Below are 26,757 nucleotides of genomic sequence, written 5' to 3'. Positions count from 1 at the left end.
CCAAAATTGGGGTGTCAACTCCAGCCTCTGGTTCCAGTCAGCTTGCTGCTAATTCACCTGGGAGGGCATCAGCAGATGGCCCATGTGCTTGTATCCCTGCCATCCATGTGGAATACCAGAATGTAGTTCTTGCTTCTTGACTTTGGCCTGGTCCAACCCTAGTTGTCACATCTGTTTGAGGAGTGAACAGCAGCTGGAATATCTCACTCTTACTTTCTTCCTCTCTCCCTCCTTGTGTTGGTCTACCTTAAAACAACAAAGAAAAGACATATTTTGAAATGTGTTGGCAAAATCCAAAACCCATGATAAAAATTCTGAATGATGTAGACACTTGTCCCAGCAGTTAAGATACTGTTTGGGACACTCACATCCTATTTCAGAGTGCCTGGATCCGAGGCTGTGTTCCACTCCCCAGTCCAGCGTCCTGATCATGTGTACCCTGGGAAGCAACAGGTGATTGTGTTTCTGCTACCCAAATAGAAGAACTCGATTGAGATCCTGGCTCCCAATTTCAGCTTGACCTCTTTGTCTTACTGTCTTTTTCCTCCTCCCCCCTACCCATTCTTTTTGTCTTTTTCACTGAGTACTTCTCTTGTTCTAAGCATACAGTTCTGCCACCAGATGGTGTACAAGGATTGGAAAAAGACTGGAGATATGTCAGTGTGATTACCTTTCTATACTTTATTTCAAGAAAAAGCATAGTAGAAGAGGCCATGAGTGAGATGCTAAAGATGTTTAGGTTTTAATTGTTCATGCAAAAATTTCTTTTGGTGTATTAGGAAAACAGAAACCTAAGCTGGAATTCTTCAGGGGGAAAATCTTATAGAATGTGGTGAAAATGATGTTGAACTGATGTAGAGACAAGGTTTTGGGATGACAGGGTCACTCCCTCAAGTAGGTAGCTTCAGAAACCACAAACAAGAGACCGTGTGAGCCCAATAAAACGGTAGAAGGCTGGTGCAGCTGGGACTGCAGGCATTACCTGATTCAGCAGCCTCCAAAGACACCTGCAGCCGGGTGCAGCTCTCAGACTGTAATTTGTGCACAGCATCCTTTGCTTAGCTCGAGCAATTTTTTAAGTTGTAATACTTAACTGCCAACCTGAATACACTCACACTGTTTCCCATCATTTTTCAGACTGCAGGCCTCTGGAAGACCTGGCACTAGTGCTAAAGTTGTTGAGTTTTTCTTGGCAGCACCTTCCTAAGGGTGAGCTGTGGCTACAGTTACAGTTGGAATTTATAATTTGTAGTCTGCTGCCATCTCTTCCACCCCTTATTATGGTAAGGTGGTGAGCCTTTACCAAGACTTAATAGGTTACCTGCCTCTGCCCAGCCCAGGAAAGGTATTTGGGTTTATGGCCTTGTCCTGATATCTCACAGAGGGTGACATGAAGTCTGAAGGGGAGCTGACAGTAGGGTCAATGCTTGCATCTGTTTTTTAACTCCCAGAGACTCAAGCTGCTTCTGCAAATAGAAACCACTGGGGAAAGAGCCAATGATTCACCATCGGGGAATGATGCGGTTCAAAAATGGGATCGACAGGCTAGGTAAAAATTAAAAAGGAAACAAAGAGCTGCTGTTATCCTATTGTAGAAAGAGGTACAGGGAGAAGACAGAGATATAAGGGAACAAAATGGGAGTCATACAACTGCTTAGCAGGAACCTGGAAGCTGAATACATACCTGGTCAGATTACAGTCAAAAGTGAGAAGTAGAAGACTTCAGCGGTTAATCTGAAAGATTGGGCTGCTTCCTGAGCCTCTCAGCATGACAGAAGCCATCGATGAAATGGGGTGGCCGTGAAGGCAAGGCAGAAACGTGACTTCAGAGTGACTGCAAGCATTTACTGGGAGCTTGTTCTATGCCTGATATGGGCCGATGGGTGTCACATCTCATCCTCCCAACACCACTGATATCGTGGCCATTATCATCCCAATTTTAGAGGACAGGAGAATGGAGGCCAGAAAAATCAGATAGATTTGCCACATCCATATAACTCATAAATGACAGTGTAGGTTTCAAATGCAAAACTTCCAACTTGCCAAAGTCTTCCCACTTAACCAATCTACTCTGTTATGTCCAGTTTCACCAAAGATGTGGCATGGCTTGGTGATAAATACCACAGACCAGTGTGATCTAGATTAAGTCTGAAGCAACAGTTGAGTACCATTTTGGTTGGGTGGTATGTAACCAGTTTGGAAGAACTAAAGTTTTCATTTGTGGCATGGAGTTGGTTTTTTTTTAAAGGGCTACTAGATTAGAGGACCGGTGGCTTGGCTGGTGAGTCTACTTTCTACGCTTAGCATGCTGGCACAATATGTAACAGATCACAGGCGACCTAAACAAACGACTTTAGAAAGAAGGCAATTTGGCTTAAGGAGAGTTGAATAGCCAGGATATTTTGGGAGTATTGATACTGCATTGGTGAAGAAATGATATCCCTTCCTTCTTTTAGAAGACCCCTCTGCTGGGGCCCAGACCATAGGGTGATGACTGATTGGGAGGCTGCAGCACGGGGAGGTTTATCTGTGGTTTTCACAGTGGGGTTTGAAGAAGCAAATCAGGATCATTGTGAAAGGGCTTATTCCTACAAGCACCCCTAAGTCCAAGTCATGAAGGGGCGAGTACTCAGACCTGCCAGGTGTAACTCTTTTTTTTTTTTTTTTTGAACTTTTTATTCTTCATTCTGTTTTTTTTTTTTCATAAATTTTGGTTTTTTAATACTGATTACATGGTTGATCAGGGTGGGAAGGATCGAAATTTAGGGAAAATTGGGTGAATTCATTGCTTCCAAATATGCTGTTTCTTCTTGTTTTTCCTTGGGGAAGGAAAGAAACAAAAGGGGAAACCACTCACAACTTTCCACATGTCCCAGTACCCAGGGATGAGGAACTGCCACCTCGTATCAACCCAGAGTCTCAATGTGTACGCATTCCGAGGGTTCTCGATAGTGGTTTGGATAGTTCTGAAATGCTCCCCATTTCACCAATCCAAGGATGATGTCACCCTCCCAATGTCCATTGGCTCCATTCACTGAGATTTTTTGCTGTCATCGTTTGTTTGGGATAGTTGTCCAGTTTGTTCTGTTCTTCTTCTGCTGCTACAGCACCAAATGTGCTGCCATATTCTCCTTTTACAACAGGGTCTGTGTCCACTGCTCCACCTTTTTCATTAAGTAGGACATGTTCTTGCAGGTGAGTCCAAGTACCTGGGTCAGGTGTCCCAAGCATCGCCGGATCCCCCATCCCTGGGGCTCACGAACCTGGCACACACCTGATAGGTGGGCCCTGAGACCTGGGCCAGGTGACCCAAGCCCTGCCAAATCACCCATCCCTGGGGCTCATAAACCCAGCACCCACCTTGCAGGAAGGGTGACATTTTTATAGCTGATCCAGCAGAAAGAAGAGAGTAGATGACCTTTTGGTTTCTTAGATTGCTCTCAGACCAGAGAAGTCAGAGTCAGAATAAGTTTCCAGGAGATCTGGCAGATGAAAATGCTAGTCAAGTCTATTGTTCCTGGGGAAGCTCACTTCTAAGCTTATGATGCCCAATAGGACCCTGTGCTTTGGCTGGAAGGAGCTCGAGAAACTGTGTTGCTTGTTAACCCGAGGCACTTTCTACCCAGGATCTAAATACCAAATTGCTCAGAATTCAACAGTTCCACCAATGTTTGAGTAACTTTTATAAGGCAGCAATGGAGTTTGACAGGATTCAGGAAGAAGCATGCAAAGCAGCATGGAGGTTAAGAACCCCAGGACAGGAAAAGAGGCTTAAGAAGCTAGCTTTCTTTCATCCAGAGGAGGAGGCTGAATGGAATCGATGGTGATTGACACAAAATCAATGAGAAACTGCTACCAATCCCTCGCCTTCTGTGTTGGATTGGAGGTGGGAAGTAGGAAGCTGATAGCCAAAGCGTGCAATTTCAGTTAGAAAGAGCAGGTTCTGGGGATCTAAGGTACAGCATGATCACTAAAGCTAGTGATGATGTCTTATATAGTTGAAAACTGCCAAGAGAGGGGATCTTTAGGATTCTCACCATGCACACAACCACACTGATAATGGTGTGAGGTTGTGTTAACTTAATGGTGGTAGTCATTTAACAGTGCATGCAAAAGTCAAAACTTAAGTGGATCATAAACATACACAACCTTTGGCGGCTGTGCCGGAGTTCAGCTCCAGCTGAGTTTGGAACTCGAGAAGGGTGTGTGCATGAGGCACAAAGAGGAACGAAGTGGACCAGTACAGTTCCGGGATCATAATGAACCATGCAAGAAAGCTGTCCACTTTATGCAGAAGCAATCATAAGCCCTGGCACAGACTTTTGACGTCATGGTAAAGTGGGTATTTCCAAGGATAAGTCTGTCATTTGTTTCACCTAAAAACTCAATACTCAATAGAAGCTCCTACTACAATTCTTATTCTACAACTCAATCTTGTATCACAAACAAAATGAGAACCTAAAGATCAAGGAAAGAATGAAACCCTAAACACAGATCCCTTCATTAGTCTAAGGTCATGGGGGCAGCTGAGACAGCATGAATAATAAAAGGCCCTTTGGCATGATGTTATTTTTTTTTTTTTTAGTTTATTCATTAATTACATTGTTATTACATGACACAGTTTCATAGGCACTGGGATTCTCCCCACCCCTCCCCAAACCCTCCCCCCATGGTGGATTCCTCCACCTTGTTGCATAACCACAGCTCAAGTTCATTTGGGATTCCCTCAATGCGAGCATACACCAGACACAGAGTCCAGCATCCTATTGTCCAGTCAAGTTCAACCGCTTCTTAGGGAGAACCCCTCTGGTCTGAAGGCAAAGCTAGCAGAGTATCATCCTGATCAATTAAAAGCTCCAACATACCATCAGCAACAATCCAGGTACAATGAGGCTGGTGCTGAGTCCACTGATTGACATAGTCCATCATAGAGTCTCCCCTTGTCCAGTATTTCGCTGTCAACATGTAGTTGAGGTGGTTGATTGATCTACTCCATCTTCTATCTCTTCTTGGTTAATGCTCTGATTCCTACATTTTGATTGAAGGGATCCCCAAAGAAACTTTGAGGTGTTCCCAGATCAGGTTCCTATATGTACTAGCAAACACAGTGCCTGCCTCAGTCCATCACCCCGATCAGCTGGTGGTTGCAACTGCTGGGTTCGTTCTATTCTCAGCCCCGACCTCTACCAGAACCAATGAGTATTGCAGTCCATGACGTTATTGACATTAACATCCAAACTCGCATTGATAGTAAAATGCCAACTCCACAGTAGCAAATAATGCCTGAATGGATTAGAATTCTTCCGCAGGGTGGTCTGGTGTCCATGCAAAGAATAGTGGAGCTGCATTCAGGTGGCTGTAGAGACATCTGGGCCCTGCCATGCAGTGGGAAATTCCTCGCGGCCCTGCCTGCAATGATACAACACTTTTCACACCTTCGTGTCCCCCACATCCACTGCACGGACCCCAGCAAGCTGTGCTTCAAAGAAAGTTGGAAAAATGATACTAGAAATATTCAGATTCATGGTAAAATGATACAATGTCTTGAAGTACAATCGTGGCATATATTAAAATGCATTGTTCTTCTTGGAAGCTAGGAAAAGCATGCCACTGTTCTTCCATGAACTGGTACAGGTTAAAAAAAATAAAACTGCTCCAGGTAAACTCAAGTGGCAGTTTATGTGAGGGGATTGTTTAGAATAATACATGCATTTAATCATTTTCTTTGTAATTTTTTGAGTTTAATGTGGGGAGGAAGAGGAGATAATAAATCCAGAAAGAAGTAGTTAATGTGCTGTCAAATAGATACTCCAGCACTTCTTTTTATTGTTTTAAAAATTGCTTAAAATTTTTTAATTCGTAGTTTCAAAATACAGAGTTAAATAATATGTAATGAAAGCAGTAACTCCCCTCTTTTTTTACCAGATTTTTTTATTTCAGAGTCAATTACTTTAAGTAATTGTAGTTTTCTTTGGCTATTTCCTTCTATATTTCTAAAAAATATAGACTGCTCATAGTTTTCTGTTGATTTTGTTTTGCTTCATCTCCTGACTCTGATAATTAAGTATTTTCTTCACATTGGTTTACCATCCCTCATCCCAGCACGCAGCATATGTACATGCATGCACTCAGAGACAATATGAACACACACAAACATTTCTGTCTTCTTTGATTCTTCAAAGATAATTTTAAGAACTGTAGTTATGACTTCTGTCTTGTGCTCTAACATTCTCTTTGCGAGAGTTTACAATTTTCTCATTTTTCTGCTTGCTTCATTTTCTGTGTATCTGTTATCATTTTCTTTGTCCACTACTACAGCTTTCAGATGCCCATGAATACTTCTTCCAACTCTATGAAACGATCAACTCATGCACCAACTCCGTCCCTCCCTCACCCCCCTGCCTCAGCACTTCCTCTGCTGTGCTGGCTCTCCTGCCTGGGGTGCTGCCGCTCTGCCCTGTCTTCTGTTGTCTGTTGCTTAGGGTTGTCTAGGTGCTAGGCAACATAGCTAGCAGTTGGTTGCATTTATTCCTGCATTTGTGAGGCGTTGCCTCCGATGGCTTCTTAAGAAATACTGGAAGCAGATTCTTCCTTTTTTTGTTTTTGCATGTAAGTCTTCATGCAAAAAATATGAACTGTCTCTTCATAGAAAGTCAGACTTACAGAGAAAAGGAGAGACATAGAGAGAAATCTTCCTTCCATTGGTTCACTCCCCAAGTGGTTGCCAGGGTCAGAGCTAAGCTGATCTGAAGCCAGGAGCCAGGAACTTCTTCTGGGTCTCCCACACGGATGCAGACTCCCAAGGCTTTGGGTCATTTGCCACTACTTCCCTAGGTCACAAGCAGGGCACTGGAAGGGAAGTGGAGCAGCTGGGATATAAACTGGTGCTTGTATAGGATCCTGGAATGTGCAAGGCAATGACTTTAGCCACTGGGCTATGGCACCAGGCCCATCCTTTGCCCATTTCTTAATGTGGTTGCTTTGCTGTCATTGAGTTTCTGAAGCTCTTGGTAAATTCTGGCTTTTTGTCCCCTATTGTTTAGTATGTAATGTTCTTCTCTCATTCTGTTGGTTGCCTCTTGGCTTTATTAACAGTTTTTTTTTTCTGTACAGAAGCTTCTTAGTTTGATGTAGTCCCATTTGTTTCTTTTGGCTTTAATGGCCTGTGCTTTTGGTGACTTTTCTAAGAAGTCTTTACCAAAGTCTATATTTTGTAGAGTGCTTCCAATGTTTTCCTCTGATAGTTTTGTGGTTTCTGAGTGCAGATTTAGACCCTTGATCCATATATATATATATATGTATATATATATATATCTCGGGGGGGGGGGAGAGAGAGAGAGAGAGAGAGAGAGAGAGAGAGAGAGAGAGAGAGAGAGAGAGATCCATTCTCCACTGGTTCACTCCCTAGGTGAGCACAAGGCTGGAACTGAAGCCAGAAATCGGGAGCTGATTTCAGGTCTCCCATATGGGTGCAGGGGCTGATGCACTTGCGCCATCCTCCACTTCTTTCCTAGGCCACAATGAGAGAGCTGAATCTGAAGTGGAGCAGCCAGAACACGAGCCAGTGCCCATATGGGGTGCTCACAGTGCAAGTGGAGGATTAATCTGCTATTGCCCCATGCTGGTCTCTTATCTCTCTCTCCTCTTTCTTTTAATAGACAACTGATTTTGTTGTATTAATAGAGGATCTCTTTTACTTTGAGAGTGTATGTAAATGTGTAAATATGTGAGTGCATATATTTGAGTGTGTGAGACTTATGTGTGTGACTGTGAGTGTGCATGGGTATGTATGTGTATGATGTGAATGTGTAAGTATATATCAATTTGTTCTGCTCCATGCTTTGCCGCCACATCCCATGACTTATATTTTTTCCTTTTTTAGTCTCTTTCTGTCTAGAGTTTGTTCTCCAAAGTGCAGTGACCTTGGCCTCTGTGAGTGATCACAAGCAGCCTGTGATTTCACTGCTAGCATGCCAAAGTCTTCTCTCTGTCATTTGGTGTCTTTAGGGAAGCATCATTGAGCCTCTTGAAGGAAGAGATGGGTTTATTTTCGTACAGCAAAGCCACACATGGAGCTCAGGAGCATGTTTCTTTCTTGCATGAAAATAGATGAGTTTGTAGACTCTGAATTCCTACAGGGTTGTGGGCATCTATAAATATTTCTTGAGAAGGGCATAGATGAAGTTGTCTGAGTGCCAATGAGAGCTAAAAGTGTGTAAGAACTGTGTCATGGTCCAGATTTGACTTCTCAGGTTTGGTAAGGATGTGACATGTGTGGACACTGCCCGGAGCACCCACTTGCTGCTCATTACTCTGGGGACCAAAGCAAGCTGGACTCATAATTGCTGTGGAGTTTAACCTTTGCTACATTTCTGTGTCCTTGAATAAAGTACTTGGAAACTCTGTGTGTGTGCTTGTGTGTGTGTGTGTGTGTTTGTGTGTTTTGTGCATACACACATGCGCATACATTCTTGCATAGCTGATGCCCTTCCCCGGGAATGCTGAAAGTAACAGGTGCCGCTGGTACTCTACAGGTAGACTTCCTGTTGGCCTCCAGTTTTCAAAGTTTTGCTTTACTCTCCATCTTTTAGACATCCAGGCATTCTCTGGAAGCAGCTCCTTCCCTGTTTTGCTAGCTCAGTCACCACACTTCTGTCTCCTTTCCATCTTCCCAATATGAGTTGAAAACTCTTGGTTGCAGTTGATTTGGTTGGTATTCTCTTTGACTTTGGGGCTTAACACAGTTTTGAAAATTTTCCTGTCATGCTGTTAGTCATGTTTTGGGAGGGAGAAGAGATCAATGCTTGTGTTTCATTCCATGTGTTGATCTTGAAATTTCTCTGGGTTCCTTATCACGGTGATGAAATCTTCAAGGCAGAACACGAAGTCTTGACCTTGTGTGCTTCCTAGTGCATATACTTGGAACTCAGTAGATATTGGTCCAAAGAATAAATGATCTATGCTGATATGTCTTTTGGAATCATAATTATTTTAGCTGCGAATGTGATGATTTCCTCTGAGGTTGTCTTTGGTTAATCTTGAAATGAGGGAGAAGTGTTGACTGCCAGGTGGAGGGTTTTCAAACTGATGTTCACAGTTCAGGGGGATGTTTTACTCCCGTTTAACTGCTCATTTAGTTGCTAGAATTAAGAGAAGAGAATTTGTACAAAAAGGAGACAGCTTTCTGTTTTTCATAAATGATCTTAACTGCCCAGCCTTAGACGGTGTACCTTTGAATGTGCATACATTCCACCTGGTCTCAGACAGCCCTCCTTGAACTTTCGGTTAAAATGCAGTGCTTTGACACACCGAGAGTCCCACCCAATTATTCTTTCTACTTGAAAGCGTTGTGTATACAAGTATTCTTCCTGGTGCACATTTTTTTGGTGTTTAAATATTAACACTAAATGCAAAGCCTGGTTTATGTTAACATTTCTTTATTGACTAGCCTTGCATGTTTGCTTGACCTCATGACTTTGCCACTGGGCTCAGAGTTGCTGTGTTTCCTCTTGCAACAAATGTACCTGAAACCACACCTTGTTGGAATATGCTGTTAGATATGCACTTGGAATAAACATCTTAGAGTAACACATATCCTTAGAATATGTGACTGCTCCAAATATACTGTCTTGTTCTGCTCTATTTCATCACAAATAGGTTGATTGTGACTCACAGTTTTACACTTCACTGGCTTGCACAAGCAATCTTCCAGTTAACAGAAATAAAGCCTAAAGCACAAGGGTTGTGCTTCCCTGCTCCCTCACTTTTTTCACTTCAGTAACAACGTAATAAGTGAGAATTAAATAACATTGCTTTGAAACAAGAGAAAATTGATCACCATGGTCACTCCCATTTTAACAGGTCAACGAAGATGATTTTTGTGTGTGCCTTACCTGTCGGATTTTGTCATCAGCATAGCATGCTGGCATCTTAGCTGGTTTGCAGCAAGTATGAACACATGGCATAGTGACATCTTGCATATCCTCTGCCCTTGCATATTCATAGCCTTGCCCCTTATCAATTTCCACTACAGAAAATCCCACCTGGGAACAGCCTCAATCTTCACCCTCACCCATCTTTACCTCTTAATGCATGGTAGGAATTCCAAGCATCTTCCCCTTCTACTTCCCTCATGGACTGTTACACCATATGGCCCTCACATCCCCTCCCTTCATCTTCACTCCCTGACTCTGACATGTGGGAGTCTCCTCAGTTCTTCCCACAGTTATGTACACAAACTTGGTCACCACCCCCTCCCAACGCAAATTCTTGCTATTCTGGAGTGGGGAATCCAGCATCTTTTGATACTTTTGACTTGCCACTCTCACCCTCTTGGTCAGGAGTAGGTGATTCTCACTTTTGCCAAACTATGACCCCACCGCTCAGCATCCATTCAAATGCTGAACCATATTGATTTGTCATTATCACTCCCAGTTCGTAGTGACATTATGGTTTCACATGTGGTGTTGGACATTTAGTTTGTACAAATCTATCATGACATACATAATACCCCCACCATTAGCATACAGGATGTTTTCATTGTATTTAAACTTGTCTGTGCTCCACCTCCTCCTGACTTGTAGGACTGCTTCCCACAAGAATTGACTCTCAAAATCACGACCCGAGTTCTTTTTGCTGTACTCTAGGGTCTCTGGAATGGTACCATCTCTTTTAGGTGTAGTTTTATTGAAAGAACATTGGCATTTACTTAGCATTAGATTTTCAGATAGAAAGCTGACTGATTTTTATTGAAGGTGCTCATATCGTTTGTCTTAAATATTTTTCCAATTATAGTGTCATATATATGAACTTTGGAAAATTCCAGGTAGGAACAAAGAGGAAAATAATATAATTCTACCAATCCAAGATACCCACTATTAACAATTTGATGTACTTTCTTCATCTAATTTCTCTGCAAGTGCAGTTTTGCAAGTATACATTGTTACTTGATACTGCACACAAAATTATGTATATGTATATCTAAACTAATAATGTATCACACATTCTTTGTTGAAATTATTTAGCAAATATCACTTAAGATCTATTTATTATTGGCAACTTAGGCATTTCTCAGTTTTTTTTTTCCCATGTAGCATTCTAAGTAACTGCTGTAAAGACCTGGCATTGTGGCTCAGTGGATTAAACCATTGTTGCAATGTAGGCATCCCATATGGGCACTGGTTGGAGACCTAGTGGTTCACTTCCAATCTAGCTCACTGTTAATGGCCTTGGAAAGCAGAAGACGACCCAAATACTTGGGCTCTTGCCACATGGGAGACCAAGATAGAGTTCCTGGTTCCTAACTTCAGCCTGACCCAGCCTGTCTATTGAAGAGAGTTGGGGAATGAATCAATAGATAGAAGATCTCTCTTTTTTTATTGCTCTGTTTCCTTCTCTTTCCAATTTTGGCTTTCAAATAAATAAAATAAATAATAAAAACACTGACTTGGACATTGCCTAAATATTTACCTGCATTTAAGGCACAGTTAAAAAATACATTTTATTTATTCCTATTCGAGAGATGGAGAGAGAAGGAGCTCTCATCTGCTGGTTTATTCCGCAAGTGATTACAGTGACTGGAACTGAACCAGAAACTAGAAGGAAATTCAATCCAGGCTTCCTATGTCAATGGCAGGGACCCAACTGCTTTGTTGTCTGCTCCCTTTCAGGATGCACATAAGCAGGAAACTGGAATTGGGAGCAGCATTGGTATTTGAAACCTGTGCTCTGATTTGGGAAGCAGAACCATTAGGGCAAACACCCGCATCTAAGAGGTTTTTTTTTGATAAAGATTTATTGTTATTTGAAGGGCAGAGTTCAGAGAGAGATGGAGAGAGAGAGAAAGAGAGAGAGAGAGAAGAAGAAGAAGAAGGAGGAGGAGGAAGAGAAAGAGGAGAAGGAGGGAAACAGAGAGAGATTTCCATTCAGTGTTTTACTTCCCAAATGACTTCAACTGCCAGAGCTGGACCAGTCTATAGTCAACAACCAAGAGCTTCATCTGGGTCTCCCACATGGGTGCAGAAGTCAATAACTTGAACCATTCTCCACTGTTTTCCCAGGCCATTAGCAAGGAGCTGAATTGGGAGTGGAACAGCTGGGACTTGAACTGGCATTCATAAGGGATGCTGGCCCAGCAGGTAGAAAATTAGCCTACTAAGTCACATGATGTCTGTCACTCCCCACCCCCCTACCCCTAATAGATTTTAAGAATAGACCCACTGAGTCCAAACTATAGGTCTTTTAGGAATCCTGGCACTTTTGAATCATGTTTGGGAACATTTGAGTTCCAGAGAAGGTTATTTTTGATTATTTTAAATTTATTTGAAAGACAACTAGACAGAGAAAGAGATGTTCCACCCACTGGATTAGCCCTTACAAGCTTGCAACAGCCAGGGCTGGGTCTGACTAAAGCCAGAAGCCATGAACTTAATCCAGGTAACTCATGTTGGTAATAGGGACTCAACTGCTTGAGTCATGCCAGGGCACACATTAGCAGAAAACTGGGATGGGGAGTGGAACTAGGACTCCAACCCAAGCATTCTGATAGAAGATGTGGGTGTCTCAAGTGGTACCTCTATTTTTTAAAATAAAATTATTCATTTATTTAATTATTTGCATTTACTGGAAAGACAGGTTTTACACAGAGAGAAGGAGATACAGAAAAAGAGGGGTTCTCCATCTGCTGGTTTATTCCCCAAATGGCTGCAAGTCCAGAGCTGAGCTGATCCTAAGCTGGGAGCTAGGAGCTTCCTCTGGGTTGCCCATGTGGGTGTGGGATCCCAAGGACTTGAGCTGTCCTCCACTGTGGGCCTTCCCAGCCCACAAGCAGGGAGCTGGATTGTAAGTGGAGCAGCCAGGGCTAGAACAGGTGCCCATGTGGGATGTTGGCACTATATCCTAAAGGATCAGATTGCTATGCCACCACACTAGCCCCTCAAATATTATCTTAACAGCTAGGTGAAATGTTCTCCCCACTGAGAATTTTTGTCACGAGTGAGAGATTTTGCCGTTTGCTTCTTAAAAAGTATATATTTGAAAGGCAGAGCAAGAGATAGAGAAATATAGTGGGATGGGTAGGGGAAATCTTACATCAACTGGTTCATTCAAATGATCACAACAGCATAAATTGAGTTGTGGGCAGATGTTTCAAGGGCAGCTAAACAGCTGTGTCAAACATCAACAACAGTTCTATATTTTTTCAAGGTGAGTGAGACTTAGGTTTGCTCAACATCTGTGTGGCTCCCTCAGCAATGGGGTCATAGATGGGCAATGTAAGAATGCTATACTACTGAAGAGTGGATGAGAGCTACAAGCAAGAGCATAAGAAGATGTTGTATTTCACAGGAAGGCAATACCCCATGTTGGGGGTGCATGCGTGACCAAATTTGTGTGTACAAATGTGTGAAAAACTGGGGATATCCCCAACATATCAGAGTCAGGGAGTGAGGATGAAGGGAGGGGATATGAAAATGCAGGATTAAAAAAAATACCCAGAGTAACTCAAATGTTGGATTAAGGTGAGGATTGTGGCTGCTCCCATTTATAATTTCTCTGGTAGATATTTTAAGGCCAAAGTGTTTGATTCATAGCTGATTTGAAGTATCATCGTTGATTGAAAGACTCTTCTAGATGGCAGCTGACATCATGACTCTTCAGGTGGAAATGAGAGGCATCGATGGGATGAGGGGCACACCTGAGGCCAAAGCACAAGGCCGGGATGGGAAGTTCACCCCGCTCACTGCACTTTGCAGGAACTAAGGTGGAGCTGGTGTTCCAGAGGACAGTGTTGCCAGTCCTGCTATTGCTCCTTCTCAGCAAGGTCACTGGAAGGGCATTGAGGCATTGTCTTGTGAAGCCTGACAAAGTTCATGATATGAATTTGAATTTAAGGTGACTCTTGGCAAATATTAAAAAAAAAATCTTCTGATTGCCTCTTTTTCTACTCAAGTGAATACTAATCAGAAGTGATATTTGACTAACCTCTTGATGCATCCTACTCAAGTGTGCACTGAATGACTAAGCTTATAATTGGGTAAAATTAATTGTTGCAGATGCTGGGCTCTTCTGAACCAGTAGAAGTCATCCTGCCAGTTCCCTTGAGTCACATGTCAAATCAGCAGAGGTCACAGACAACAAAACAGAAGTTTCCAAACACAGTGGAATTCGAGAGGATTAAATCTTTCAGCATTGTCTTATGCAATGCAATTATCGGATAAACGAATTTATTTGTTACTTCTTTTGAACTTGGAATGCATTTTATATTTTATATGGGCTTTACAAAAAAGTATATTAATGTTTCTATTCATCCTTTCCCTTTGAATTCATTGTTAGAATCTAAAATTGCTCCTTGTTCACTCTTTGACACTGTTGATCCATGCTAAGAAGGCAAGCAGCTAATCCCAAGATAAATGAAGGTTTTAAGGTTCCCAAACCACTCAATTTGACACTTGTAGAATGTCACTTTTATGGTGATCTCTTTTTGCAGAAAAAATAAGTATGATTCTTAGAAATGTGTACCAGCACTGAGAGTGAAATGAGCATTTAAGAAATGCTGTATTCTGAGCAGATACCTGATTTTATAAACTGAGGGTAATTTTTGTCAGGCTCCTGGTTTGGCAGCACTTTTAAAACAAAACATGATTAAGATCTCAAATAATGTTGTTGGGTGCAGAAGCAGTCCTGAGTGAGGATGCAGGGATCAGGGGCCCTCAGAGATCACTATCTGGTGGTTTCCTGTGGTTTAGTGTGACATTCAGAGGCAAACCTCTCTACCACAGTTGAAGATTTTACTGGTAAAAAGTGTATTTAAAAAATTTAATTTGTTTCCCACTAAACAAGCAAACTTTAAGATCACAGATAATAGGATCAAAAGATAATGTGTGTTCTCCTGAACTTTTTGAAAATCATTTTCATGTTTCTTCTGTTGTACAAAGTAACATATTTTGCATATTTGAAAGACCGAGTTGCAGAGAGAGAGAGAGAGAGAGAGAGAGAGAGAGAGAAGACAAAAGGAGAGCTAAAGAGAGATTCCACCTGCTAGTTCATTTCTTAAATAACTGCAACAGCTGGGGTGGGCCAGGTCGAAGTAAGGATCCAGGAGCTTCATCCAGTTCTGCCATGTGGAGAACTCCCAAAAGTACTTGGGCCATCCTCTGCTGTTCTCGCAGGCACATTAGTTGGGAGCTGGATTGGAAGTGGAGCAACTGGTACTCAAACTGAATATGCATCCACCTGCTATGCCACAGTGTCATCCCATTTTACCTTTGAAAAAACACCCTAAATTAGTTATAATTCTAAACCAATCCTGTAATATTATGGACTGAGGAAATCTAAACTCTCAAAGTTTGGGCGATCTGACAATTTCTAAAAATCAAATTGACCATACATGTAAGATATTGAAATAAATCTCTAGATGTTGCAGTATCTTCCTTTCATTTAAAATTTATTAAAAATATGAATCTTGCTTTCAAATGCACATTTCAGACTTGCTTGGAAATTAAATCAGGTTGCTTCCTCCTTTAGCCAACACCCTGTAAACTGTCAAAAATCTATTTTGATGCCAAAGGCACTTGTTACTTGAAGTGATTGATTCCAAGGATCTCAGCCAGGGTAACCCACAAAGTGAAGCAAGGAACTTATATTTGAAATAAAATATAGACCTTTTATTACTTTCTCTTTTAATATTCACTTGTTTATTTGAAAGGCAGAGAAATAGAGAGGCAGAGACAGAAAGAGGAGGAGACAGAGAACAGCGAGAGAGGAAAGTAGAGGAGAGGAGAGAGGAGACAGAGACATCCTCCTTCCATAGATGAGTTCATGCCCCAGATGGCTGCAGCATTCAGGGCTAGGCCAGGAAAAATACAGGAGCTCCAATCATCCAACCATGCCACATGGGTGTGTCTTCAGCTGCCTTCCCAGGCATGTTAGCAGGGACCTGCTTGGGCAATGAAGCAGCCGGGACTCCAACCAGCACACAGATGGGGATGTAGAGGCTTCAACTATATGCCATGTTTGCTCTGCTTTTTCTCTTTTCCCCCTTATTTCACCTTCCTTTCTTTTACTATTTCTCCTTCTCTCTTTATTATATTTCTATAATTAGAATATGGAATTAGGATGTTGAAATAAGTACTTCCATTATTCTTAACTTAAAAATATTGACTTATGAAGGAACAATTTTATGCTTTCTCAAAAGTGTGCCACTGTTCCTTGACATATTTTTATCCCAGTAATGGGTTTACAACTCTTAATGGAAATGAAAATAAAAAACTGTATCTTTCCCCTATAGTGAAAATAGGCCTTCCTTATATCATGTATGTATTTTTCTTTTCTTGGGCTAAGTGTCACTGGTTATTGGTTTAGTTCTCATGCTGGTAAATATTTTCTCAACTATTTAGATTTATTTCCCTTCTTAAACCCAGCCGCTGGATTTCAGTATCTATGCACAATGATCGGACTGACCAAGCTCAGGTTTTTCCTGCCGTTTGTGTGTTCTAGATCCATTTCATATTGCTCTTCAGTCGACAAGGCAAGCTACGGCTGCAGAAATGGTACACCACGCTCTCCGACAAGGAACGGAAAAAGATCACCCGGGAAATTGTCCAGATCATCCTCTCTCGTGGTCACAGGACAAGCAGTTTTGTTGACTGGAAGGAGCTGAAACTTGTGTATAAAAGGTGTGAGTAACTTTATGAGAATGGAGTTTCTCCTGATAACATGGGCTTGTCTAAAATTTGAACATTTTAGGCTGCCGTTTCAACCCCCTTGTTTCCCCAGTGACTTGTATCAGCAGACTGATTTGCCTGTGGTCTCATCATGAAATGAACATGGGGCCTCAGTTTGTTCAATAATTGAGGTTCCTTTCTAGTGTGGTCTTGCTATGGCAAACAGGTACAATAAAAAGTGTAAAGGTTTTAAAATTAGAAAAGGGCTCCCAGTTATGGTGAGGTCTGTGATGTGCAACATAGTTTTTTTTCCCTTTGCTTTATTTTAAGCACAGGATTTATCTATCATTTATTTATTTAAAGCTTTTTCATTTTTAACAGATTCGATGTAGTTCATAGAATTCTAAGAACACATTTTTTCCCTCCCCACTCCTTGCTGCTAACATGGATTCTTAAACTATTTGTTATTAACAGTATTTAAACGAGGTGTCAATAGGACATATATGAACTATACAGGAAATGCTCATGATTGTTTTAATGGCAGAAGATAATGGCAGTGAAAAAGAGATCTAATATTCTCGGTGTCGTGGAGTGGCTGCATTTGCTAAATAAACAAATAAGATGTTTTCTATTAGTAAAAAAAGCTATGGACAAATTCAAGTTAGTGTGATCCAGAGAGGAGGAGGGCTGCGCACAACAAGGAGCTCTTACAACACTTATTACTCATATCAGCAGGTGAGTAAGCTGAGGACACTGACAGTTTAAACAGTTAGTCCCCATTATTAGTAATTAGTAGGGTCGGCATTCAAACACTCTTTCTAAGTTTAAGACCACGATGCTTTTTACTGCACCTATTTGCAAATGGCAAGACTATTAGGAAGGGATCTGAATTTTTAGATGAGGAAACAGAACTGAGAGGTCATTTTGCTAATGTGCTCCCAAGAAACTGGGATTCAGAACACAGCCCAGTTGGCTCTGCACGCAGCATCACACTGCAGCATCCACAGGGAGGACGTGTTCTTGCAAAGAGTGTTTTCAGTGAGGAAGACTGAGGTAATCTCTGCTGACACTTAAAGTGGTAGATGGTCAAGGGTCTGGGTTGAGCTCCTGCTGGGTCCAGGCGAGAGCTTGACAAGTTGAGGACTGGAGACATAGACAGAATAACTGAAATGGAGTGTGCACTGAGAAATAGGGAGGGCAGACCCCTCTGGGCACTAATCAGGGTTTGGATACTCCACAATTGGCAAATTGCACGGTGTCTGAATAGACACTGTGATTGCCGTGGGCCAAAAGATGCTGCTTCCTGGCTGTAACTCTTCATAATAAAGGCTTATTGAGACTCTTTCATCTCAATCGCAGAAACATCCATTGACCATGATGTTTTTATAGGTTCTGTTTCATATTTGGGGAGGGTATTGGATATGATGAATAATGATTTCATTATTGGATGGAGCTAACCCTTTGGGAGAAGGGGGTGACTTGGGATATGTATTGTGCAAAATTATCTTCCGATTGTATGATCATCATATTTTTGCTTTCATTTTTTCCCTTTTAAGGTATGCTAGTTTATATTTTTGCTGTGCAGTAGAAAATCAGGACAATGAGCTCTTGACACTAGAGGTTGTACATCGTTATGTGGAGTTGCTCGACAAATATTTTGGAAATGTAAGTGTTCTGGTCTTTTGGAATTAGACAGTCTGCATCTCAGCTCTTATTTCAGATCCGTCTGTCATCACATTGCTTCTATCCTTCAATTATGAAATTGAAATTGTGTCTGTACTGAGAATCACACTAGTCCACTAGGGTCACGTTATGAGGCTTTCTTCCATGTCCGTGTTTTTTAGCAAGTGGAAGACCCAACACCTTGCAAGGCAGATATATCTTTATCTGTAGACCACGATTAATGAGACCTGGTACTGAACCAGCATTTCATTGTGAAGCATTCCTTGATATTTCCCCCCTTATTTCTCATTGGTTTTTCTCCTATCTCTTCTTCATCTTCTCTCTCTCTCTCTTTTTTTTCCTTTTTGTATATTGGAAATTTCCACTTTTTTCTGCCTAATCTGAAAAAAATGCCAATCAAACAAAATCCTTACATCCTCTCCATGCACATTGCTCTACAGTAACCATTCTGCATGAACTGCCATGAGTCGCACCAGTTAGCTGCCCCATTGTTTGGAGCCCTTTTCCTCCACAGCAGGTTGCATGTGGCTCTCATCTGTGCCGTTCCCAGCAAGTAAGAGTCACTGTTGAATCCTTCCTATGGTCAAGACCAGTGACCCCTCTTAGGTGTCTGCTGTCTTTACCTCTCTGTAGCCCCGGCTTCTTCCTCATCGTACCACTTTCTTTAAATTAGTCCTTCTTCATTTTGTCAAGCCATTGATTTCTGCTGCTTTTGTCTTGTTTCTGAAGGCCCCGCCTTTGGTTTCCTTTCTGATCTTCCTTTCTCTCTCCCCCTAAGTGCCCTTCTTCTTTTGCTAGTGTCCTGCATGTCTAGTAACTCTCCCCATTCCAGTTGACTCTTCACTTGGCTGGTGATGATTTTCACTGGGCTTCTCATGGGAAAGACTGGGCTCTCCTGACAACCTGTTTTGCCTTATAGTTAGAATCTTTGTTGTTCTAGTATCCTTCAGTGCAAAAGAACAATGTTATTTCCATCCTTCTCTACCTGTTACTAGACCCTGCTTATCACTTTTCACTTTGGACTAAATTTCCTTTTTTTTTTTTTTTCTAGGATTTACCTATTTATTTTGAAAGTCAGAATCAGAATTACTGGGTCTCAAGAACACACACAATCCCTCCAATCTTGTTACTTTTATTATATTCCTGACTTAGCCAGGGCTCTAGTGAGGTAGAAGAGCCTTGTGGTATCCTTGGTACAAGATGTACTGAGGTATCAAATGGCCATTTTCTCAAGGTCATGACTTGAGGCTCATTGGTTTACTTTCTCTCTACCATTTGTAACCAGTGCTTGACCAGACTGTAGCAGATATTACAGAAAACTTTAATCTGTAGAAATAAAACATTAGATTTAGAAAATGTTTTCTATTCAGTGAATTCACTTCTATATTCCCTTGTTCGCTGAAGATTCCTGTGAAGTGGTTGCCAGGAAAATCTACTGCCAAAGGGTTTTCTGTATGCTTTAATAGAATGAACAGTGACCACCATATTAGACCTTATTAGATTGGTTATAATACCTTTCATAACCACGAGCAATTGAACGTCTTCTAAAAGAACCTCCCACTTCTTTCCTTTTGTAGGTAATGTTACAGAATCAAAGTCGCTTCAGGCATGTCAGGTTGTTGCTCTGTATATAGAAGTAGTAAGAAATAGACTGGTTTTTGTCTGCCTCATCTGGTTTACCAAGTTTATTTGCATTTCAAAGAGACATTTGCGGATGTATAGCAACATGATTTCAAACACGAGATGATTTAATTTAACGCTATTATTCAAATGCATTTGGACATTTTGGTACTTTTAATGGATTTATTTATTTTTAAATAAGCTTCACACTTGGCCTTTTGCAAGGGCCTGAAGGAGTTTTCTTGAATTCTGAACTCTCTCAGATCCTGCCTCCTACTCTTGATTTCTGAACCCTGATTTGTACTGTTATGTTTTCAAGCCAACTTTAAGGATGTGAATTGTGACTGAATTTCTGTCTCAATGTATCTGACCAAATTTCAGCCCAGTATTTCAGAGCAAGTTGCTTCTCAAGAGAATTTGAATGACCTTCACCCATACTCAGCCTGAGGAAAAATAGGATGAATTCCTATTTCCCTAGCATTCATTTTCCATCCTATTCTGGCACACTATTAGAACCTCTGTCATCATCATTAACTAAAATTTAATTCACTAAAAAATGCAATGAATCTTTTATTAAGCCAAGAGCAGCTAAGAACAGTTCAAGGCTGTATACCCAGTAGCTGTTCACTTCTTATTAATTAACAGAGCTCAGCAAAGCCTTCCTTCTGATTCTCACTGACATCATCTCAAGAATAACACACTTCTCTTTGGTTTTCTTTACCTCTTGTGTTGATATTAAAGATTTTTTGGAATTCTGTCATTGTTTTTTTCCAAAGGAAGACTTTGTGCTGGGAAAATATTTGTGTTGGGAAATATTATCTTCTAAAGACAGATAAGTCAAAATCTATGACTACTGATTTATGTTATTTTTCTAAGTACTTTTCAATTCCAAGGAGATTTACACAGATCAACTAATTAATCTTTCAATCTTTAGGAAGTAACACTGACCCCAATTTATAGAGCCTAAGAAGAAAATCCTCAAAGTCTCACAGAAAATAAGGGTATGTTTGAGGATTTAGGAATCTGCCTTATTTTCTGAGACTGTACTCTGATTTTGGGGATTTATTCATTGTGTGGATGCTGTTCCAGTGAGCTATGGAGCTTGATTTAGGGAGTTTTTGTTGTTGCAAAAGGAAGAGGACCGTGAGTCCTGGCGGACGTTGGGGTCAACTTCCTCCCAACAGGCCCATGACTTGAAGTTTGCCCCCAACCTCCATTTTATGTATATTAAAATTGACACTCAGAAAAGGTCAATGGAAATATTTACTTTGCTAACCTCATGAGGCTTCTGGGAGGGCTAAAGAAATAAAGTGAATATGGATTTTGTAAAAGCCAATCAGTGTTGTATAGTTGTGCATTGTGTTATAATTATTTTTATTTTATTTGTGAATTTATGGTTTTTGTGTGGTTTGTTTTATTTTTCCTGCATGTAATGTGAAATGCATTGCATTTGCTTTAGAACAGAATTCAGCAGGTAGGGGCAACTGCTTCTCAGGCTCCAGCCAAAAGGATTTAGTTGGCGAAATGCCAAAAATAATCTCACAGCACTATGCATTGTGCTAGATGAGAAGACCTTCAAGTCAAATTGTAACAAGGCACAAGGCTAAGAAGTTTAAGATAAAGGATTTGTGTCTGCATTTATTTCAGAATCTAGATACATGAAAAATAGAAGTAGATTAAAAACTCAGATATTTATTATTGCGGTAATGGTGAGGAAGCTGTAAGTATTTATGAAATGAGACGGCTTAGCCTCTTGAGCATCAAGATAATATTTTTGCTGTATTGCCTTCAGGAAGAATCTTTGCACTATTGGAGTAATTAGACAATAGTGAAAGAAATGTGGATTAGAGTTAAGATTCCCTAGCATGTTTTCTTAATGTCAAATGGGGTTAGAGTCAAAGAATAACCATAGAGTAGCACTTTAGAGATGTACATCATCTGTGAACATGCAATTGCTCATTGATAACAGTCTACCCCACTAGCAGCGCTTGTACAGCTCAGAGGTTTCTAGAGACAGCAGCTGTGTATCGTGCTGTGTGTTTGTGTATAGCTGACTCTGTACCGCCTCACCAGTTCTTATCCCTTACTGGGTGCTCAGTTCATAGCTCCATGGCTGTGGAGGACCCTGCCTGCCTGGGGATGGGTTGCTGCTCTCTGAGTGGAGTAGAAGACGTTCTTAGAGAACTTGTGTGTGTGTGTGTGTGAGTGTGTCAAGTTCACTTTACAGGATTCTGATGGCTGGTTTGTCTTAACAAGTCTCCTGTGTGTCTTGGATTCCCGGTGTGCGTCTGCCTTGACTTCTGAGCTTCCAGGACGTTTGATACTCTAACTCCTGCTTCTGCCACTTCTGAGCTCTGCTAACTGCTTATTTCTCCTAGCTTCTTTAAAGTGTATGAATGTCTGATTTACTGTGATTTCTTTTAAGTTATGTAAAATCATAAAACAGTGCATCATTCTCAGGTATCTTTCTAAACTTTCTTTTTAAATGGGACTGCACTACACATAATATTTTGCAACTTTTCTGCTTTATAAGTCGATCTTGAATCTCTTCCCATATCTGTCTATATATATCTACTTAATGTATCTAAACTACACAGAATTCACATTCCTTAGTGGGAATATACAAAATCTAATTTAAACAGTTCCTTTACTGGATGAATGCTGGGTTATATCCAATTGTTATAAGTAATGTCATAATTTTAGTTGTTTATATATGTTATTATGTTCTAGTTTGAATACAGTATGGAAATGAATTCCTCATGGACCTGTACATTCCAAATTGATAGATGCTGCATTCAACCCTCAGTAGTCTATAAAATTTAGAACTTTTGCTAACAGTGAGTTTGAATACCTATTTGCCCAAATCATCACCGACATTATTTGCCCAAATCATCAGCAATGTTATATATATTGGATATTAGCTCTTAATTTTCAGATGCACATCAACTTAGCTTACATTTCTGTGATTACTGGTAAGGTTGTACATTGTACAAGAGGACTATTGGACATTTCCATGTCTTGTGTTGCCTATGAATTGTTTCTTGACAGTCTTTCCTTGTTTTGGTAATGTTCATCTAAGTGTTTTCAAGAATTCTTTCATGGATCCTATTCCCTTTCCATCTTTAATGACTCTGCATATAAAAGAATACAGAGTGCATGGCAAGTAGGGTAAAAGTGAGTTTATTTTGATTCAGAAAGTTTTGGAGTTCCTGTGTTTTGTTTCATGATGTATACTTTTCCATAACTGAAGACCTTTAGTATTTTGCCCAGCCTAGGCTGTAATTGTCAATGTCCAGACAACACTGTGCTCTGCTTCACCACGTTCTTACCTTGGGGAACTCTGTTCCATGATCTTCCAGTTTCCTGGAATGAGAAATAAATGGCACAATTCATATGCAAGTGTAGTTTCTTTCACCATGTTGTTCTGTCCTGAAAGCTTGTTCCTATGAATGAAACCTACTGGTTCTGGGAAGTCCTAGGTTGTTTTTGTGTCCCAGTTAATATTTTAAAAATCAAAATTTTTTTAAAATTTGAAAGCTGGTCATACACATTTGAGTATTGATGCATGTATGTACAGCCAGATATGCATATACACATATATGTACACACAAGCCCATATACATGCAGATATTTTAGGGAGAGGATTTATATTTGAGTGTATATGTATGCTTATTGTTGATTTAATGCTGTTTTCTAGTCAATGAAGAGCTTATAACCCTTGCAGTTGAGTTATATGTTTCCTGAACTGGCTATTTATTACATTTGTGTTATATTCACTTGTATGTTTCTTCATTCAATTGAATTTGTCATCATAAACCATGTTCCTTGTGGAATCCACAAGTTTATTGGCCTAAATCCTAAATCAGTGCAGCCATTTTCAAGAATATTGGCAACTATTTTATGTAAAGTTATAGCATTCAGTAGAATTGGGGAATTATCTGGGAAGCTGTTAATGCTTAGTGTATTCAGAAGTGAGACCTATTTGATGGCCAACTTGTTGGCTTACTCTGCAGAGACCAGGAACACGACAGCACTGAAGACAAGCCCCCTACCCTGTACTCACAGTATGGGGAATAGGGCTTTGATGAGTGATCAGTAAGTGAGCATATCCTAGCAGAAAATATAAGTGAGAATCTAGTGCAAATGATAGGAAGTCTGAATGGGGAACAGTCTGGTCAGTTGCTCTGCCCCTGACTTGAAATTGGCCTTGAAACTTAAGCATTCATTTGGTCAGTAGAAGAGGAGGAACATTCTAGGAATTTCTGGAATGTGTAAAAGCTGAAGGCATGTAAGAGCACAGAAAGGTCATGGCATATGTGGCTATAGCATGGGGTGAGCACTGACCAAGAACCAGAGAGCAGGACCCTGATTAGTTGTGAAGATTTCTGTATTCCTTGCTGAGGAATTAAAGTTTTTTCCTGAACAGGAGAGGAAGAAGATAAGTATTTTAGCAAAGTGTACTTGGTCAGTAGGCACAAACTTCAGGCCAAAGATCATTGCCATGGCCTAAAGAGAGGTGTTGCAGGGCCTGACCAGGGGCTTGTAAACCAAGAACGGGGAAAGGTTAGGGATTTAGAGGAATGAATCTGTAGAATTGGTGAGACCAAGAGAGAGTAGAATGGGGTGAGGAGTGAATTGAACTCTAGGATGTACTATTGAGCAATTAAATTTTTCAGAGTTGGGCACTATGGTTTAAGATTTCATTCCATACTGGAGGGCTGGTTCAAGTCTTAACTACTCCACTTTTATTTATTGTTTTTTTTTAAAGATTTATTCATTTTATTACAGCCAGATATACACAGAGGAGGAGAGACAGAGAGGAAGATCTTCCATCAGATGTTTCACTCCCCAAGTGAGCCGCAACGGGCCGGTGCGCGCCGATCCGATGCCGGGAACCTGGAACCTCTTCCAGGTCTCCCACACGGGTGCAGTGTCCCAATGCTTTGGGCCGTCCTCGACTGCTTTCCCAGGCCACAAGCAGGGAGCTGGATGGGAAGTGGAGCTGCCGGGATTAGAACCAGCGCCCATATGGGATCCCGGGGCTTTCAAGGCGAGGACTTTAGCCGCTAGGCCACGGCGCCGGGCCCAACTACTCCACTTTTAATCTTGCTCACTGCTAATGTGTCTGGGAAGCAGCAGATTATGTCTGAAGTACTTGAATTTTTGATACCCACTTGGGAGAGCCACCAGAATGGAGCACCTGGATTGAAATTGACCCAGTCCCAGCTTTTGCAGCTATTTAGGAGTGAGTCATCAGATAGAAGACTCCTCCTAACTCTTTCTGTCTTTCAACTAACTGTGGTTTCATCTGCTAAACAAAATAAGAACCAAAGGGAAAAGAATGAACTTGGTAGGAGTTTGGGGCATGGTGACATGAGGACCCTCCCAAATGGGATGTTTAGTTAGCAACAGAAAATACTGATTTAGTGCCCCAAAGGGTGATTAGAGCTGGACATGGAGTTTTGTTGAGCACCCTGGATTCTAGACACAGTTGTAGAAAGCCACTTGAACTATCTGGAGGACTTGCGTATCACAAAGAGAAGAGTCCCTCTTGGGGACACCAATGACTAAGGAGAAGATGAGTCACTAGAATGTAATGAGTATGTGGCAGAGATGTTTGTCTTGCTGAGTGATGCATTATGAGCACTCTGTAAGTCACTGTGGAGCCAATGCGAGCTGGTAGAGAGCTAATCTATCAGCAAGGGAGTTACAGGAGGAACTGCCAGACATTGGGAGGAGAACAGGTGTTAAATAGTATTGCTGTAGCCAGAGGCTCAAGAGGAAGGTACTTTCCATGGGCCAGACACTGGTGAAGAGTTAGCAAGTGCTGCTAACAGCAATGTGGGGCAGGATTTGGAACCTTTAGTGGGCAGCTTTTTTTGGCTGATAGGGTCTGGAAGGTTTGGTCTGCAAAGGAAAGTCAGGGGGCAGGAGTTGAGGAGTAAACAGAGGAAGGATAGTGCCTGGCAGCTGTCTGGAAGGGTAATGGATTACAGGCAGTGGTCCTGACACATGCTCACTTAAGCCCCAGACTCTGTCAGGGAGTGGTTCTGAACATAACATTCCAGGTGCCCTAGTGAATCAGAAGCAGGGGCCAGGGCCAGCACGGTGTTTTATTGAGCCTCTGGGTGAGCCTGACTCATCCAGACTCTAAGGTTCAAGAACCACTGGCCTGTGACATAATTTTGAGAATAAGCCGAGTTGAGCCAGTTTTCCTTTGAGTGATTTGCTAAGGGAGTCTTCGTGGGGGGATCCAAGGTTTACATCCCAGAGAGCAGAGAATCTGAGCCCTGCACTCACAGCTGAAAGCCAGCTGGGGACTCAGCTCTGTTTAGGCAGAAGTAAAGGTGGAGTGGCCTTGTTCCTCCACTGAGGGTCGGGGGTCTTCCTGCAATATACAACATTACTATATAGTCATGCGTTGTATAGAGAGTTACATATATTTTGTTTTTTAAAGAGATTTATTTATGTATTTGAAAGGTAGAGTTAGAGGGAGATGATAGAGGCAGGAAGGAAAAGAGAGAGAGAGAGATCTTCCAATTTTAGTATATGTGCTGCTGAAGTGAGCACACAGAGAAATCTTTATTCCCCAAATGGCTAAAATGGTGAGCTACACCATGGTGCTGGTCCACCAAGATTGTTATTTGAAAGGTACAGTGACAGAAAGAGATAGAGAGAGAGGGAGGGAGTGTCACCCGGCATCCTCAGCATCAGGCTGCAGCCAGGGGTCCAGAACACCATGTAGGTCTTCCACTTGCATGACAACAGCCCAGCATTTGGGCTGTCTTTTTGT

The 26,757-nt window shown here is 41.3% G+C and overlaps 1 protein-coding gene across 1 annotated transcript in view; it reads left to right on the top strand.

Moving 5' to 3' along the window:
* AP1S3 (adaptor related protein complex 1 subunit sigma 3) overlaps window positions 1–26,757 on the top strand; it is a 61,339-nt gene that overhangs the window by 30,932 nt on the left and 3,650 nt on the right. Inside the window, exons 2-3 of the mRNA XM_058665071.1 lie at window positions 16,495–16,673; window positions 18,218–18,326. Coding sequence (XP_058521054.1) covers window positions 16,495–16,673; window positions 18,218–18,326 — 288 coding nt within the window. The remainder of the gene's footprint in view (window positions 1–16,494; window positions 16,674–18,217; window positions 18,327–26,757) is intronic.

Source organism: Ochotona princeps, chromosome 5, assembly GCF_030435755.1.
Source record: "Ochotona princeps isolate mOchPri1 chromosome 5, mOchPri1.hap1, whole genome shotgun sequence".
In the NCBI taxonomy this organism is placed as follows: Eukaryota; Metazoa; Chordata; class Mammalia; order Lagomorpha; family Ochotonidae; genus Ochotona; species Ochotona princeps.
This window is presented reverse-complemented; position numbering and strand designations above follow the sequence as displayed.